We start from the raw sequence: 18,848 nt of genomic DNA, 5'->3' as shown, positions 1-18,848 counted from the left end.
TTGAAACATGCTGAAATCAAGATATTATCTATTCACAGGTTTAGAAATGTAGTAATACATAACGAGAGCAATTCTATCTAATTTAGATATGTACAGTGATAAACTTTACATGCTGCCTGAGGCTGAGCTAAGACTTTGAGTGCTAAGAGTTACATGATTTAGGGTCTCAAGTTCAAGGTTAGCCTAAGCAATTTAGCGAGACCCTAGGTAACAGCCAGACTCTGTCTCAAAATAAAATATAAAAAGGGCTGGGGATGTAGCTCAGTGGTTAAGCGCCCCTTGGGGCAATCCATGGTTAAAAAAATAAAACGCACCAAACTGATAGAAGAGTTAGACAACCCAAAAGGAGAAAGGATGGGAACTACCGGTAGAAGATTCTCAGGAATCTTCTTGGGCAAAGTGCTCAAGATTAAGGTTGTACGCGGTGGCCCACACCTGTAATCCCAGCAGCTCAGGAGGCTGAGGCAGGAGGACAGCGAGTTCGAAACCAGCCTCAGCAAAAGCGAGGCGCTAAGCAACTCAGTGAGACCCTGTCTCTAAATGAAATACAAAATAGGCCTGGGCATGTGGCTCAGTTGGCCGGAGTTCAATCCCCGGTAGCCGCCCTCAAAAAAAAAAAATAGAATAACTAACGTTGTATTAGTTATCTGTCGCTGCATAACGAAACACCCCCAAACTTAACAGTTTAAGCAATACATATTTATTGCTCCCAGTGCCCGTGGGCGAGGGTCGTGGGCACGGCTCGTGGGCACGGTGTAGCTGGCTCCTCTTCTGAGACTCACCAGGGTCTGACCCACACGTTGGCTGGGCATCATTCTCACCTGGACGCTCAGACAGAGAGGAACTCCCTGGCTCGCAGAGGCTGCAGACGGAACCCGTTCGCGCTCCGCAGCGACCTGGAGGCCCCGCCCCGCGCTCAGAGGCCCCGCCCCGCGCACGCGCCGCCGCCGCTCGGCCCCGCCCCTCGCCTCCTCCCTCGCGGCCGGCGCGGCGCGGCGCTCGCTCGGCGGCAGCAAGATGGCGGCGCAACAGCAGCCCCGTGAGGGCGTTACGCAGCTGGCGGGGCCGGCGGCGGAGGCCGACCCCCTGGGCCGCTTCACGTGTCCCGTGTGCCTGGAGGTGTACGAGAAGCCGGTGCAGGTGCCCTGCGGACACGTGTAAGTGGGAGCTGGGCTGGCAGGGGAGCGCCTGGCGGGAGGGAGCCGAGCCGGGAGCGAGGCCCGACGGGGGCCCGCGCGGCCGAGCGGCGGCCCAGAGCGGCCCTCGGAGCGTCCTCCGCCCGCGGCGCCGGCACCTGGGCGGGACAGGGGCGCGGCGCTGGGGTCAGGACCGGTGCGCGAACTTGGCGCAGCGCTGAGCCGCCAGAGACCGGAGGGAGCCGGTCGGCGGAGGCCGCGGGCTGTCGGCGTCTCGCTTCCTCCGGTGCAGGACCCGCGGCCTGAGCAGCGTCGGGGTGCGGACGGGGCTGCCCACCAGGAGCTCGGTGTGAGGGTGTCCCGCGCTGCCGCAGGCGCCGGGGCGGGCGGGCCTGAACCCGAGCCTTGCCCCGTCACGCACACCGAAGCCGAAAAATCGAAGAAAACCTGGCCACCTGCTTCCAGCTGCTCAAGAGTTGGCATTTTCTTCGTTGCCGCCCTCCGTGCTTATCACGGGCACCACCTTGGCATTGGTCTTGGGGACCCCATTACTCTCAGCAGACACAATAGGCACTTGTTGGGACACAGGGGCATTATTCCTACAGCAGCCCTGCTGCAGGGGCTGGGGAGGGGGACGCCGGGAACCATTTTGCAGGTGCATAAGCTCAGGAGACTGAGACTCGCTCGCATCGCAGGTGTCCAGTTTTGCTAGCCTCGAGAACCTAGAGCTTCGTGGCCACACAGGCTTTTTGTTGCTTCAGGCACGCTAAGCCCTTTCCAGCCTGGGGCTATTCCTTTCTGCAGTTCAGTTAACCTGGAACTCTTGCCCCATTCACACCTTCCCACCACTGCCCCCCAGATCCTTCTCAAGCTTAAATCACCTCCTTCAGTTCTCTCCTGGAGCTCCCTGTTGCCCAAAATAGTTTCCTGGTGCCTAAGCAGAGTTCTGATCATCCAGACTCTGATCATGCAGTCAACTGAGATGTTTGTATACCCTGTGTGTGCCAGAATCCGCAAGAACATGATCCCTGCCCTCACTTTACAGTCCAGTGAATTGATTATAAATAATCAATTCACTGGACTGCAAGTGGTTTACAGGGTTCAAGCCTGTGTGGGTAGGTATTAACATTTGTAAAAAAGATGACCCAGCGCAGTAACCATCTGAAAAGCAGCGAAATTTGAGTTTTCCTTGGGTCACCTGAACCTTTCCTGGGTAAGAGGGCAAGGAACAGTACTGGGATCCAAGCCTTGTCTCATCTCCTCTGTTCACTGTACCAGCTTCCTGTGTTGAGCAGTTCAGTGCTGAATGAAAGACAGACAGGTGCACCTTGGTGAGGGCAGCAAAGGTGTCTCATAGCTCCGGCTTTGCTCTCTGCTCTACTTAGTTGATTTTTAACTTGGACATCATGATAGCTGTGGCTGGGACGTTGGATTTAAAAAAAAAACAAAAACAAAAAACCGTTATTTTTAAAGACCAGAAAGATTGCCACTTGCAGTGGTGCGCACCAAGTAATCCCAGCAACTGAGGCAGGAGGATTGCAGATTCAAGATCAGCAACTTAGTGAGACCCTGTCTCAAAATAAAAAGAGTTGGGAGGTAGCTCAGTGACAGAGCACCCCTGGGTTCAATCCCCAGTACTGAGGGAAACAAAGGAAAAGACCTGAATGACTGCATACACCTCAGTCAAGTGGTATTCAGGGGAAGAAAGGCTGGAAGCTAGGTGCCCAAGAAAAGGGATTTCTTCATAGCAGTGTGATAGAAAAGAGCATTTGGAATGCTGAAACCCTATTAATAGGAAATAGAAACTGAAAGTCAACCCAGTATAGTTTAAGCAGCTTGACTGAGCATGATGATGCACAGCTGTGATACCACTGACTGGGGAAGCTGATTGCAAGTTCCAGACCAGCCTTAGCAACTTAGCAAGACCCTGTCCCAAAAAGGGTTGGGAATGTGGCTCAGTGGTTAATTAAGCATCCCTGGGTTCAGTCCCTGATATCACCCCCACACACACACACACACACACCCCCCAAAAAAAGGCTTGTTTAGGTATAACTCAGGTATAAAAGAGGCTTCTGAACATGCTGTAACATGAGCTGTTTGCTGAGGATCAACAGTTGGTTTTATCAATTTGCTTGCTGGGATCTGTGACCCTCTGTGCCTCCTTGAAGAGGCAGTGCCAAGATGGCCATGAGGTCATGCTTCCTCTCCTACCTTGTCACTTGTGTTCTCTCTTTAGTCTGCTATGTCACAGCCTCAAAGATCTTCCTTTTTGCCCTTGAGACAAGCCTTTGCATTTGGTATCATTTCAGATCTGTGTGTCTATCTTCATAATCAGGTTTTAGTTCAAATGTCACCTTCTCAAGTTTCCTGTGGTTGCCCCAACTGATCTCTTTGCCTTGTTTTATTTATTTCATATACTTAATCACTATGTGAAATTGACATGTGTTTTCCTCCACTTTAGAATATAGCATCATGAGGACAGAGACTTTGTCTCATTTTCATTCTGCCCTCAAGCAAATGAGTAGGCCCCCTTACCTGTACTAGACAACCTTATACTAGCATAGCAGCATTTTTATGTCCTGGGTGGCGGGGGCTACCAGGGATTGAACCCAGGTGTGCTTAACCACTGAGCCACATCCCCAGCCCATTTTTTATATTTTATTTTGAGACAGGGTCTTTTTTTTATATTTTTTAAAAATATTTATTTTTCAGTTTTTGATGGACACAACATCTTTATTTTATTTTTATGTGGTGCTGAGGATCGAACCCAGTGCCCCGTGCATGCCAGGCGAGCGCGCTACCACTTGAGCCACATCCCCAGCCCAAGACAGGGTCTTTTTAATTTGCTTTGAACCTCACTAAGTTGCTGAGGCTGGCCTTGAACTCCCGATCCTCTTGCCTTAGCCTCCTGAGCAGCTGGGATTACAGGTGTGCACCACCATGCCCAGCATGGATGAAAAAATTCTTAGAGACACTAAAACATCATCAGGTGTGCAGAAGGGTGCCTTTGATTATACATCCCGAGTTCTGACAGAATCTGTTAATCCTACCTTGAAATAAAATTGGAGCCCAGCATGGTGGTACTTGTCTATGGTCGTAGGAGGCTGAGGCAGGAGGATCACTTGAGCTTATATATTTGAGACCAACATGGGCAACATAAACCCCTATTTTAAAGAAAAAGTTGAGAATCTATTACATTGGGTAAGTAGCCCAGCGTATTTTCATGCCTTATTTCTTCTTCTTCATCTTTTTTTTTTTTTTTTTTTTTTTTTTTTTTTTTTTTATTGTTTTAGGTGTCAATGGACCTTTATTTGTTTATATGCAGTGCTGAGAATTGAAGCCAGGGCCTCACACATGCTAGGCAAGCGCTCTCCCACTGAGCCACAACCCCAGCCCTTTATTCATTCTTTCTGTATACCGAATCTCAACATCACCTGCCTAAGTTTTAGGGAAGAAACTGTCGGGGGTTTTTGTTTTTTCTTCAAATTCAGTAAGTCCTCAAGTCATACTGCCTCTAAATTGTGTCCTGAATTCATTCTTTTTTGTCAGGACTTCACAGTCCCTTGCCTATAGTCATTTATTAGGTTTGTACTTTATTTCTTCCCATCTAAAAAAATAAATAAATAAACAAAATAAAGTTCTGTTGTCCATGATACACTGGAGTTGTTTTTCTGTAAGTCAGATTTTGTCTTTTTGCTTTGATCCTTCGGCTTTCTGCTGCTTCTGAGGAAGTTTATTAGTCTTATCTTCTCAAGTGCATCATAAATTTTAAACCTAAGGGCCTGGAATAGTCTTCCCTTCCTCTGCCAGCAGAACTCTTTAAGGCTGATCACGAAGGCTACTTCTGAAGTCTTACCAACCTTATTCTCCTTAGGTTACAACTATTGTTCTTGGCTTTATGTTCCCACAGTGCTTTGCTTTGATGACAGCAGTTCCCATTTACTGTGCATTTCTTTTGTGGTAGACAATATACTAAGGGTCAGCTATACATATTCCATCCTCCCAAACAATCCTAGAGGTAGATACTGCCATCTTCATTTCATAGAGGAGAAAATTCAGTTTCTGGAAACGCCCACCAAGTCCCTCAGTGGCAGGGGCTAGGGTTTGAAGCCTCAACATTATTGCGTTTTACCTGTGTCATGGTATTTCGTGTTTGTTACTGGACCTGTGTGTTCTTCATAGTCTGCTGCTACCCTCAACAACAATTTTTCTGTCCTAGAAGATCTTAGTATTTTAATTGGGTGTAGGGGACAAATTGTTTTTAATCCATTATTCATTGATGTCCTTTTAAAAGTTTATCCACATTTGTTGTCTTGTCTCCACGATGCATGACGGAGGTTCTCTGTGTGTCTTGTTCTAGCTTTTGCTCTGCATGCCTGCAGGAATGTCTGAAGCCGAAGAAACCTGTCTGTGGCGTGTGTCGCAGCGCTCTGGCACCTGGCGTCCGAGCTGTGGAGCTCGAGCGGCAGATTGAGAGCACAGAGACTTCTTGCCATGGCTGCCGTAAGAATGTATGTGGAAGTAACATGGAAGAGTCATTATCCTGTGATGAGATGGGTAAAGCGTAGAGCTGTTGCCACGGCGTTTCTGAAGTTAGAGCATGACTAGGTGACTAACAGCACGTGTGCATGCCAGTTATCTGTGGTGATGGCTGTGCTGTTTTCATTTTTGTAACCCTACCTACTGGTTTTTTGTTTCTTTTTTCATGAGTTGGTTGGATATAGTATATATTTTAGCTTGGAAAGTCAGAGGAAAAACTAATCCATTTGTTCCTATGAGATCTATTTTCCAAAGTATTAAATGCAATTTGAATTAGAATATAATGACATTTTATGATTAAAATATAAAATGAAGCTGGGCACGGTGCACAGGTGACTTAGGAGGCTGGCAAGTTCAAGACCAGCTTCAGCAATTTAGCAAGACCCTGAGCAGCTTAGCAAGACCCTGTCCAAAAAAAAAAAAAAAAAAATGCTGGACTATTGCTCAGTGGTGAAGCACCCTGGGTTTAAAATAAACTGTAAAATGAAGTTGGTGACTCAAAGAAGTTATCTACTGTAAAGAGTTTGAAGGGAAACTTTATAATCTGTATCATTAGAGATATGAATTTAATGGTGAAACTTTTTAGCACTTGCTGGGGAAGAATCATGATGGAAATATGAAATCCTAATTTTAATAGCATTATCTAACGTTTGAAATGCATCCATGCTCTAAACAGTACAAAAATATAAAATACCATAGGCTGCTTCTTCAGAGATTATCATTGCAAAAGCAGTTTGATTTAGAAGTCTGCCTGACATTTCTACCCTTTGGCAAATGCAGACAAAATTTTTATAAATAATAGGTATAGGATTTTTTTTAGAAAATGGGATCATACTACATATTTTGTAACGTTTTTGACTTTTGGAAGTTTTGTTTCACTTAATCTGGCAGTCCTGCTTGTCAGTTTTATTATTTTTAAAACGAGTATATAGGTGGCCATAGTATGGACATATTTTATCTCCTTCCTTTCAGAGTGAGTTAGTATTAGGTGTATATAGCAGGGCTATTACAGTGCTATCTTAAGACTAGTTCCCATCCCTTTTAATTAGGAGCTCCTTGGTTGGTAAGCTTAAAGTTAACAAATTCTTGAGCTGGAGGTAAGACAGATTCGTTGTGGTAAGCTGGAATTCAAATAACAACCCCCCCCCCTTGCCAGTTGAATTTAGAAACTTTAAAAGTACTGAAATAAAATTTCCTCTTACCTTCATCTTTCTTCATGCACACATGGTATTTCTTTTTTCCCCTGCTGAATGCTTTTGTTTTTCTCCATTTTAAAGATTAGTGATTGCACACCTATAGTCCCAGCTCCTTTTGAGGCTAAGTAGAGATGACCGGAGTTTGAGACCGCCTAGATGACATAATGAGACCCAGTCTCAAAAAAAACAAAACAAACTTGAGCACAGTGGTGCATACTTGTAATCCCAGCAACTCAGGAAGCTGAGCCAGAGGATCACAAGTTCAAGGCCAGCCTCAGCAATTTAGTGAAGCCCTAAGGAGTTAGTGAGACCCTATCTCAAAATTTAAAAAACCAAACAAAAAAAAAAAATGGAGAAAGGGCTGGAGATGTGGTTCAGTGCTTCAGCGACCCTGGGTTCAATATCTGGAACCAAAAAAGAAACCAAGAGATTAATTATTGTACCATACGTACCTCAAAAAATATTTTTGTTCCCTTACCCACCCTTTTTCTTTATTCCATACACTTTTTCTTTCTTTGAGAACACCTGGCCAGGTGTGATGGCATGTGCCTTATAGTCCTGCCTACTTGGGAGGCAGTGACAGGATTGATTGCTGATGTGCAGGAGTTCAAAGCCTGCCTGGGCAACATAGCAAAACCCTGTTTCAAAAAGCAAACGATGCTGGGCATGATGATGCACACATGTAATCCCAGTGACTCTGGACGCTGAGGCAGTTTAAAGCCAGCCTTAGTAATTTAGTGTCTGAGCAACTCAGTTAGATCCTGTCTCTAAATAAAATACAAAATAGGACTGGGGATATGGCTCAGTGGTTGAGTTAAATCCCTGGTACCAAAAAAAGAAAAAGCAAAAAACAATCTGGGTACAGTGGTTCACACCTATAATCCTAGCAGCTCAGGAGTCTGAAGCCTGAGGATCGAAAGTTCAAGGCCAGCCTCAGCAACTTAGTGAGACCCCGTCTCAAAAAAGGGGCTGGAGATATGGCTCGGTGGTAAAGCACCTCTGGGTTCAATCCCTAGTACGTATGTACATACGTACATATAAAACATAAATAAATAAACAAATAAATAAATGCAGTACACAGGGTAGGGGATGTCGCTCAGTGGTAGAGCACTTATCCTGGCATGCACAGGCCCTGGGTTAGATTTCTAGTACTTCCAAAAAAGAAAGAGCCAAAAACAGTGCCGGGGAAGCCAGGTACTGTGGTGCACACCTATAATCCCAGCTACTTGGGAGATTGAGATAGGAGGATTGTAGGTTCAAGGTCAACCTGGGCAATTTAATGAGACCCTGTCTCAAAAAATTAAGAACTCTTAATTAAGAATGTAATTCCAGGGCTGGGTTTGTGGCTCAGTGGTAGAGTGTTTGCCTAGCACGTGTGGGGCCCTAGGTTCTATCCCCAGCACTACTTATAAGTAAATAAAATAAAGGTATTGTGTCCAACTACAACTAAATAATAAATATTTTTAAAAAATGTTATTCTGGGGGGCTGGGGAGATAGCTCGGTGGTAAAGCACTTGCCTTCCGTGCATGAGGGTCTGGGTTCAATCCCCATCACCACATAACAAAAAAGTAAATGCAGGGATGTAATTCTATAGCTCAGTGGCAGAGTACCTCTGGGTTCAGTTCCTGTTATATTTCCCCACCGCCCTGCAACCTGTGATGAAGCACTTTTTGGACTTTTTTTTCCCTCTTTCTATCTTATAACCTACATTGAGTATAGAAAACTTTTTTAAAAAACATCACTTGATTTGGAGCATGTCTATAAGGTCTTTGTATATCATGAGTAAAGCAAACCTTTAGAAGAATTCTTTTAGAGTAGAAGCAGATGTCATGGTTTTGTCAAGTGGAAAACATCAGCCTTTTTATTAATGGTTCTACCCCATCAGTATAGTCAGGAGTGTAGTGAGGTTGTTTGCCAGGGTGATGTAAGTTCAGTTTTCGTCTTGCCCTTGCTTTGGGACCATATTTGCCTGATATAAGGTGCTAACTTGTGGATTCTGATTCTTCCTATTCAAGTTCTTCCTATCTAAGATCCGAGCCCACGTGGCTACCTGTTCCAAATACCAGAACTACATCATGGAAGGTGTGAAGGCCACTACTAAGGACGCATCCCTTCAGCCAAGGTTAGTAACTCAGTCACCCCCTTAGCTGGAGTTAATTTTTTGCTACCAAGTTGTTGGGTACTTTATGCTCTAGGGTTTGAAATTGATTCAAGTTTGTTGTTCAGGGGCACTCTGACATTCACTTCAAATGTTAGCTGTGCCGTTATTTTCTAAACACTTGACCTGATTTGGAAGTGATAATCAGAATCCTTCTCACACAGTTAGTGAACTCTGTTCCTTTTTGATTGAAGTTGTGTGGAAAGGTGTTTACAGAGAGATTTTTTTCTTCTCCCTTTCATCTTTCAGGAATGTCCCAAATCGTTACACCTTTCCTTGTCCTTACTGTCCCGAGAAGAACTTTGATCAGGAAGGACTTGTGGAGCACTGCAAATTATCCCACAGCACGGATACCAAATCTGTGGTAAGACTTTTTTATTTGAATGAGGGAATAAGTCAAACTTACAAGACAATTATAGGATTTCTGAACTTCTATGTACCCTTCACTTAGATTTCCAAATTAATATTTTACCATAACATTTGGGCATAAGTTATAGATACTGTGACTCTTAGACCCTTAAATACTTCGGCATATATCCAAAGAATAAGAACATTTTTTTTTTTTTTTTTTTTTTTTTTACAAAATTACACTTTTTGTAATTGTATTTAGGAAACTTAACATGGATACAATCGAATATCTGTGCAATCCATGTTTAAATTTTAATAGTTGTGATCTTCATCATGATTTCCCCCTTTCCCCCCAAGAGGATGCAGGGATGGTATGGAAGTGCTGTGTATTTTGGGTGCTGTCTTTGGGTCCTTTTTATTGATGGACCTTTATTTTATTTATTTAAATGCAGTTGGGTTGGGGTTGTGGCTGAGTGGCACAGCACTTGCCTTGCACATGGGAGGCACTGGGTTTGATCCTTAGCACCACATAAAAATGAAAAAACAAAGATATTATGTCCATGTATAACAAAAAAAAAAAAAAAAAATGCGGTGCTGTGGGTCGAACCCAGTGCCTCTCATGTGCTAGGCAAGTGCTCTACGCCCAAGCTCCAACTCAGGCCCAACTTTGAGTAGTTTTGTGTAGTTGCTGTCCCCTCTAAATGGGATGGGCTAATGCAGCACCTGCTTCACTCATTTGCCTTACTAGTCTGTCCCCAAGAGCACTTGTGTTTGCAACATTTGTACCTTGGCTCTCTCCTTCCCTCCTGTGTTGAGGAAAGGCTCCTTTCTACATCTTGCTCTTCTCTCTCCTTTTTCCCCATACCAGGGATTGAACTTGGGGTGCTTAATCACTGAGCCATGTCTCTAGCCCTTTTGATTTTTTATTTTGAGACAGGGTCTCATACCTTGCTGAGGCTGTCTCTGAACTTCCGTTACTCCTGCCTCAGCCTCCTAAGTTGCTGGGATAACAGGTGGGCACCTGTTCATCTCACTCTTCTTAACTGTATTCTCTGGTCTAGGTAAAGGACCCAGACTAGGACTTGGCACATTGCCTTTCCTGTCTAATTGATGGGAAGAATATCCGATCCTGTTTGCTTTCTCTAATAGCATTAAGTTTCTTTGCCCTCCAAATTGAGGCTTTTCAGTGCTGCTCTGTCCTCTGCAGAGTCCAGCTTCTACTTCTACCATCCTGCTGACATCATGTTCTGTGTGTCCCAGCTAGTCTTATTAAAAGTCCTTGTTTTCCATCATCTCTGAAATTTTAAGAATTTGTTTCTTGGGCTGGGGATGTGGCTCAAGCGGTAGCGCGCTTGCCTGGCATGCGTGCGGCCCGGGTTCGATCCTCAGCACCACATACAAACAGAGATGTTGTGTCCGCCGATAACTAAATATTAAAATTCTCTCACTCTCTCTCTCTCTCTTTAAAAAAAAAAAAAAGAAATTGTTTCTTTGTAGATAGCTGCTTTTTTTTTTTTGGTACTGGGGGTTGAACTCAGGCACTCAACCACTGAGCCACATCCTCTGCCCTATTTTGTATTTTAGAGACAGTTTCACTGAGTTGCTTAGTGCCTCCCCATTGCTGAGGCTGGCTTTGAATTCTCGATCCTTCTGAGCTGCTGGGATTACTTGGCTGATAGCTTATTATATGAAAAGTGGACTATAAAAAAACTCTCTCCAGGGCTGGGAATGTAGCTCAATAGTAGGGCACTTGCTAGCATGTGTGAGGCCCTGGGTTAAATCCAAATCCCCACCACCTCAAAAAAATGGGAGCTTCTTTCCAACCCTTCCCCTAAGTATGTTCCCCCATAGCATCAGTTGGCATCAGTCTGTCTTTTATTTATTTTATGTATGTATGTGAAACTGGGGATTGAACCCAGAGCCCTCTATCACTGAGCTACTCTCCAGACCTTTTTATATTATTTTGAGACAGGTTCTTGCTCAGTTGCCCAAGCTGACCTCAAACTTGCAATCCTCCTGCCTCAACCTCCTGAGTAGCTGGGATTACAAATGTGCACCACGACACCTGGCTTCTCAGTCTTTATGGGTTTTTTGGATTGTTTTTTGTTTTGGTACCAGGAATTCAACCCAGAGCCACGCCCCCAGTCCTTTTATATATATATATATATATATATATATATGTGTGTGTGTGTGTGTGTGTGTGTGTGTGTGTGTGTGTGTGTGTGTGTATTTTTTCCCTTAGTTGTAGATGGACACAATATCTTTATTTATTTTTTATTAATTTATTTTTTGAGGATCGAACCCAGTGCCTCATGCGTGCAAGGTAAGTGCTCTACCACTGAGATACAGCCCCAGCCCCCCCAGTCCTTTTTTTGTATTTTATTTAGAGACAGGATCTCACTGTGTTGCTCAGAGCCTGAGTTCCTGAGGCTGGCTTTGAATTTGCAATCCTGCCTCAGCCTTCCTAGCCATTAGGGATTACAGGTGTGCACCACTTTCTTTATGGTTTTGTAGTTTTTTCTGTATTCAGATTTGGTAACTATGCTATACCATGGTGACAAATCAACTTTTCAGGACATAAGACAATCACAAATAATTTATTATTCTCACCCCAAAAGAGTCATTTTTCCAATATTTATATTTTTTTTACATAGACGATTACTAAAATTTCAATGAGCATATGTCAGTCTGGATGGGTCATAACGTCTGTTATTTTGCTTTTCTTATGATTCCAAAATGATAGTCTAGTATGTCTTCTTTGGCTGCACTAGATGAGAGGAGAGAAGTGTTCTAAGCTGGTCCAGTAGCACATGTCTATAATCCCAATGGTTTAGGAGGCTGAGACAGCAGGATTGAAAGTTGAAGGCCAGACTGGGTTAAGACTTAGCCAGATAAAAAGCTCAGTGGTAGAGTGTTCCTGGGTTCAATTTTGAGTACCAAAAAAAAGTAAATTATTGTCATAAATTCTAACATCTTTGTGTGTTTATTTTTTGCTTAACTGTGTATCTGTTGGTTGGTTGGTTTTTGAGTGCTGGGGATGGAACCCAGGCCATTGAGCATGCTAGGCACGCGCTCTACTGCAGACCTCTATCCCTAGCCCTGTTGGTGCATGTTTATAAGATACAGTCTTGGAGGTGAATTAATTTGGGCAATGGATAACTGCACTCATAATTTTGATAGCCCCTGTTTTCTGCTATGACAGCCTAATTTGCTTCCCCTCTCTCCTCCTTCCTTCCCCTTTGGCACCCTGAAGTTCCTCTGGTGGTTTTGTTTCTGTTGAGACCTTTTGTCCTTCAGCTTCTGGCCTCTGTCCTAGTTCCTCTCCCTCTACAGCTGCTTAGCTCTCAAGCTCTCAGCCCTTCACTTTGGAAGCCATCTTCTCTTCAGTCTCTAGGCTGTGTTCTAGCTCCACAGCTGTTTGCTGCCTATTCCACTTGTTGCTCTGTTATCCAAAATTCATCTCTTGCCAGTCCCCTCTATCCCTGTGTGCCTTGCAGTTGGCTAGGGTTACATCGCTAAGCTGAAGCATGATACCATCCTCCTTCCTGAATTCTCCATCATGTGATGCTGCCACCCGCTAGCTTCTCTGTCTGCCTCTCCATGGACCTCTAGTCTTCAAAGCTCAAATCAGCCTGTTGGATCGCTTTCTGGTGTGATCCCAGTCATCTGAGCATTTACTTTGTCAACATGCACATAGGGCTGTGCTGTACTTCCTGGGCCATAATTCATCTGATTATTTACTTGGTTGTCCTTGGGTTTTTTGGATCAGCTTGTGTGCTGGGTTGGAAGGCCATATTCCAACCCCCCACAGGACTGGCCCCTTTTTGACTACAGTAGCCTTTCAGAAGGGATGATACTATGACTTAAGTGACCACCCAAACCCACGTGTCATTTGATTGAAGCAGGAGACTTGAAGTCTTCTCTGGGATTCTGGTGTGCACAGGAAGGAGGACTAGGTGTCAGGAAAACCATCCTGGAGGAGAGACAGCCAGCAGGTTGCAGAGGGCTGGAGTCCATTCAGAAGTCGGGTGCCTGAGATCTTGCTTCTTTGTTGAAAGGTCTGTCCAATATGTGCCTCAATGCCCTGGGGAGACCCCAACTACCGAAGCGCCAACTTCATAGAACACATCCAACGCCGGCACCAGTTTTCCTATGACACTTTTGTGGTGAGTCGTATTTCTCCCCTAGGGGACAGCAGAACTTCTCACGGTCTCTGAGAAGAGGAAGGGGGGCCTGTTATCTAGCCTTGTCTCTATGCAACAGCTCCCAGGTCCTTGCATGGCAGCCGTGCAGTGTCTTCTCCTGGCAGCCAAGTGATCGGAGTGCTGTTGAGATGATCTTGACAGTTACTGGAACGATACAGTGAAGCTTGCTCCTGCCCTGCCCCCATTTTGCCCCACTTTTTTCTAGGGTTGGGGGGACTGGATATTGTACCCAGTGTGGGGGGTTGGTTCTCTACCACTGAGCCACATTCCTGGTCCTTTTTTATTTTTTTGAGACAAGGTCTCTCTCTGTTGCTTAGGGCTTTGCTAAATTGCTGAGGCTGGCTTTGATCTTTGAAGATCCTCCTGCCTCAGCCTCCCTAGCCACTGGGATTACAGGTGTTCACCATCATGCTTGACCCTCCAGCTTTCTTTTTGTAGGTATAATTTCTGCCTGTTACACAGCTTAGTTTGGGAACCTCAGGCTCAGATGCCCCTGAGGACCAGGCAAAGAATAGAAATGGTCCTCAAAAGAATTTGTAAGCTGATAGGGCATGACTCATGGTATGCTGCCATCTAGCGCAGCTGATTGTTGTTGTGGGAGTGCAGGCCCAGGACATGCTGGGCTCAGTGATAGATCACTTGCCCAGCATGCACTGGGCCTGGGATTTGAAGCAATGTTGCAGTGTCAAGTTAGGATTTTAGAGTAGTGTTTACTCTTTCTGTGTGTGTTTTTGGGGATTGAACCCAGGGGTGCTCTACCACTGAGCTACATCCCCAGCTTTTTTTATTTTAAGAAAAGGCCTCATTAAATTCCCAAGGCTATCCTATAATTTCTGATCCTATTGCCTCAGCCTCCTCTTTCCTAGGTTGTCAAAAAGAATATTGATTCTCAGGGCTGGGGATGTGGCTCAGTGGTAGACTGTTTAACTAGCATGGGTGAGGCCCTGTATCCGGTCCCCAGCACTGCAAAAAACATAGATTTATTCTTGCCAGGCAAGGAGGTACACAACTATAATCTCAGCAACTCAGAGACTGAGGCAGAGGATCGAAAGTTAAAGGGCAGCCTTGGCAATTTAGTGAGACCCTGTCTCAAATTTTTAAAGAAGCCAGCTCAGTGGTAGAGCACCCAGGGATCAATGTGGGGGGACACACAGGGCATGGTGGTACCTATCTGTAATCCCAGATGCTGGGGAGTTGGAGGCAGGAAGATGACAAGTTCAAGGCCAGCCTCAGCAGCTTAGCCAGACCCTGTATCAAAATCAAAAATAAAAAGTGTTAGGGTTAAATTCCTGGTATCAAAAAAAAGGTATTGTGTCTGACAATGTCTAAAACTCCAGACTTCAGGATAAGTTTCCTTTTCATTAGTAATGATGGATACAGTTCCTAAAAATGCCCGAGTAGATAATTTTGCCTCATTAAAGAAGAGTCGTTTTACTGTATTTCTGCTGTACCTTATGGCCCTCAGAAACCCCTGTCCTTCCTTGGCACTGAGGTCCGTGCTTACTAATGACTCTTCAGTCTGCATATGTCTGCGTGTGTCTGCCTTCTGGATCCATGAGCTAAACTGAGCGTGCTGACTATTGTCGGTGGCAGGCTCTGTGTGCTGCCCAGGCCTCCCAGTCTCCAGTGGAAGAGGCAGCACAGACTGAGAGATGAAGTAATTTGTCCATTTAATGCAGATGATGGGCTGGGGTCCCTGGCAGCTCTCACTAGACCCTATTGCTGGGGTGTTCTCCTGCTGAGGGTCTGTGCAGCTGTGGACAGTTGCTGAGTGTGTGTTTCTTGCCCTCAGGATTACGATGTTGATGAAGAGGACATGATGAATCAGGTGTTGCAGCGCTCCATCATCGACCAGTGAGCAGAGTCCTTGCTTTCCGTCTCATGTTCTAGAGCTTCCATTACATGTTAAGTGTGAAACCTTCGACTCCTACACCTTAACTGTACATCAGACCTGGAAATGAGCCATGGCATTGGGACAGGGTCACTTCTGATGGGGGGAACGGGTCCCCAGGTCAGAGCCCTCTTTTCCTTTGGGCTCTCGCCAAAGCTATCTTCCCCACTGTTAACCTTGTTTTGTCACCTGGTCTAGTCGCATTGGTCCTCAGTTAATTCCTAGAGCTTCTGCTGCCTCTTCTGGAAGAAAATCCAGCTTCTTCACCTCCATGTGTTCTTGTTTCACACTGTTCCTCCCATCCAGTATTCATCTCTCAGATCCTTTGAGCCAGCCAGGACCCTTTCTGGGTCACAAATAGCACAATGAAACAAGCGTCTCCTTTCCTTGCCCTGAGGTTTATGAGCTGTAGCCACAGTGCAGCCGACCAGGGCTGACACTCCTCAGTGGTGGAGCTGCCTGTCCATGGGGTGGGCAGTGGCTGCTAGAAGCTGAAGTTTGTACCCTGGGAAACATTTCAGGAACCCTCTTGGGGTGAACATTCTGGGTTTTGCATGATTTGATGCTGGAAATTTTATTAGTGATATTTTGCTACACTCCTGCAAACCCTTAGAATTAACTGGTTCAGTCTTAAATGCCTGCATGGTGCCTTTTTAGGATAAGGTATAACCATATATTTTTAGTGGAGGTGTTTCTAGGTTAGGAAAGTTAAACAGCATTTTTCCATAAGTGGGGAAGGGAGTCAGCTAAGAGAGGGGGAGGGCCATAGCTTTTTGGTTTTCAGGCTAACAAAGTATTTTCAGATGACTGGGTCACATTTACCTTTCTCTTTGAGGGCTTGTGTACATTCTTGTCCTGAAGCATGAAAAGGAGATAAAATGATTAAAAGGAAAAAGGTGTGGGGGATCTGGTGTCTACTAGTTCTTTTATCTTTTACTTGGTAACTTAGATTAAACTGAGCATTATTTTACTGTCACAAATGGTTTCTTTATGACACTTGTTTCACCATCCAAATGGCTGTTTTAAAACCCTGGCTTTCAACTCCGAGAGAGGGTGTGGTGCACCCTGTTGTCTCTTACAAGACACACTGACTGTAAGGCACAGCACGCCCTCTGACGAGCAGTTATTAAAAGCTGTGTACTGGGAACGTGGTTCAGTAGCTGTTCGAGAAGCTTGAAGCTGAGCATGTTTCATGAATATTAGTTCCAAGCTAAGAGCTGCCAGCTAATATATAGGAGCAGAATCTCTGATGGACCAAAAGGCTTATGGATTTGGTTCACTTTTGTGTCACACACCTCCAGTTTGAATATGGCAGTTTTTTCCTGGTCAGTGGCCAAGGTTGCAAATGGCTTTGGGCCTGTACCCTACTGCTGTGAGCTCTTCCCACCCACTATAAGAGCTAACTGCAGTTGCCTAATAACCAGCAAAGACAGGGGCCATTTGGGGCCGTGTAGTTTTTTTCTGATTTGTTATTACTTGGGAGGACCTACATGTTAAGGTCAGCTTCTTTACTGTAACTTCTGGGAAAAGTTCACTCAGACCTCCCTGAATTGAGATTGTCTCTGTAGAAACTTGGAGGGAAGTTTGATAAACCCTTCATTGGAGGGGATTGAGAAGAGCACGGACATCTCACTGGTGGAACCAAGAAACTAATTTCCTTGTATTAAGTGCACTTCATGTATTTCTAATAAGATGACTTTCCAGAAAGTGAAATTTGTTATGTTCTGGCTTTTAAAAGGTGAAATATAAATAAATTTCATAATTTATCCAGCTGGTGAGCTGTAGTGCCTGTTTTCATTGAATACCATTGGCTGAAGTCTGGACCTGGGCACCTCCAAATGGTTTCTATTCTGGGGGAATTTTCTGTCCCTGAGTCCAGCCTGGTTTCCAGTTATAGGTCTGACACTTCCCAGCTGGGCTTCACGGGGGTCTGCCAGTCCTCTTTTTTAAAATGGATACAGCACCCACTTCTCAGAGTTAAGAGGCTCCAGCGAGGCAAGAGATGACATTTTCGCATTAGGAAGGCTTTAGACACAGCTTTCACTACGTGTGGTGGAGCAGTAGTGCAGGTGTTCAAGGGCAGCCTTCTGCGAGCTGACATTTCAGGTCCTGGGTGCTTCTAAGTGCTGCACTCTGCCACCAACAGGCGTCTAGCCAGTGCTGCTTCCAGAACAGGGGGCTAATGATATTTGCTTCTAAAGGATATTAGAATTCAGAGAGCAGAGTGTGTGGAACCCTGGCCATAGTGCTGCTCTGTGGTACTCTGCTGCTATGCTGCCTCCTGTTTCCCCATCCTGGTCCCAGAGACTCTTAAATTTATTTATTTATTCATTCGTGTATGTATTTTGTGGTGCTGGGAATTGAACCCAGAGTCTCATGCCACATCCCTAGCCCCAGGACTTTAACTTGCCCATGCTACCCTGGAGGCTAAGGTGGGAGATTCACAAGTTTGAGGCCAGCCAGAGGGTGTGTGTACTCAGTGGTAGAGCAAGAGCACTTGCCTGGCATGTGAGTCCCTGGGTCCAATCCCCAACACTGCAAATAATGATGATAATGTGGCCCAAACTGCCCAGCGTCCCCATTCCACCCTGACTTCTCCCTCTTGTGTTTCATTCCATCTTGCAGTGGACTGCAGCAGTAAGCTATCCAAGACACCTGGAGTCCTTTCATGCCCTGCACCCATGCAGGCCACCTTTACCTAAGCATCAGTCCAGTCTGGGACTGTGGTTACAGGTCAGGAAGTTGGGATCTGGACTTTCATTTCCTTGAGGTCTTTTATATGCTAGCAATAAAAGCACTTACCATTACCAGCACAGGTCAAGAAAGTGACATTTGCACTGAGACCAGAATGAAATGAGGCACTGCAGCAGAGGAGGCCCAGGAGCCATGGTGGAGTGGGGAGAAGAGTAAGTTGGGGTGTGGGAGACAGATGGCAGAGTCTACTGCCCAGACTTGGCTTTTCTCCCAGTGAGATAGGAGTATTGGGGGATCCTAAGTGACCTAGGCCCCTGGCTGCATTTGGAGCAGGGACCAGGAGTAGCTGCTGCAAGAATCAGCAGATGATGGTGGCTGGATCCATGTGGTGGTGGTGGTGAAATCTGGGTTAGGTATTGAAGGCAGTGTGAAAGCAAGAGGGGAGCATGGGTCAGTGGAGATATCCCTACTGAGCTGGAGGAAGACTGCAGGAGGAGAGCTGGGGAGACATGTTTATGACCTGGCCTTTGTCTAGGCCTGAGATTCCAAGTTCTAGCTTTATGCATAGGTACAGAAAGTGCCAGTCCTCAGGCACCTTCAGGAAATGGAGTAGGATGTACCTCAAATGCTGTTAAGTAACAGTGAGTACCTGGTGATGTCAGTTAATCTGATGTCCACAA

The 18,848-nt window shown here is 45.3% G+C and overlaps 1 protein-coding gene across 2 annotated transcripts; it reads left to right on the top strand.

Moving 5' to 3' along the window:
• The first annotated feature begins 971 nt into the window (after window positions 1-971).
• On the top strand, window positions 972-17,244 carry Rnf114 (ring finger protein 114). Of its 2 annotated transcripts, none has more exons than XM_026390982.2 (6): window positions 972-1,157; window positions 5,497-5,647; window positions 8,888-8,994; window positions 9,280-9,394; window positions 13,437-13,544; window positions 15,376-17,244. In XM_026390982.2, the coding sequence occupies exons 1-6, from the start codon at window positions 1,018-1,020 to the stop codon at window positions 15,439-15,441; spliced, it is 687 nt and encodes a 228-aa protein (XP_026246767.1). In that variant the 5' UTR covers window positions 972-1,017; the 3' UTR covers window positions 15,442-17,244. The 2 variants fall into 2 exon arrangements, with proteins under 2 accessions (XP_026246767.1, XP_026246768.1); XM_026390983.2 differs by lacking the exon at window positions 15,376-17,244 and adding an exon at window positions 11,673-11,701 and having other exon boundaries at window positions 13,437-13,524.
• The last annotated feature ends 1,604 nt before the right edge of the window (window positions 17,245-18,848 follow it).

Source organism: Urocitellus parryii, chromosome 6 (assembly GCF_045843805.1).
Source record: "Urocitellus parryii isolate mUroPar1 chromosome 6, mUroPar1.hap1, whole genome shotgun sequence".
Taxonomy (NCBI): Eukaryota; Metazoa; Chordata; class Mammalia; order Rodentia; family Sciuridae; genus Urocitellus; species Urocitellus parryii.
This window is presented reverse-complemented; position numbering and strand designations above follow the sequence as displayed.

What these genes read in the sequence shown, in the direction of transcription:
- Rnf114 (XM_026390982.2), top strand. Translation starts at nt 1,018, where the DNA reads ATGGCGGCGCAACAGCAGCCCCGTGAGGGCGTTACGCAGCTGGCGGGG. An exon ending in CAGGTGCCCTGCGGACACGT is followed by an intron (nt 1,158 to 5,496) that starts GTAAGTGGGAGC and finishes GTCTTGTTCTAG; the next exon opens with CTTTTGCTCTGCATGCCTGC. An exon ending in TTTCCTATGACACTTTTGTG is followed by an intron (nt 13,545 to 15,375) that starts GTGAGTCGTATT and finishes TCTTGCCCTCAG; the next exon opens with GATTACGATGTTGATGAAGA.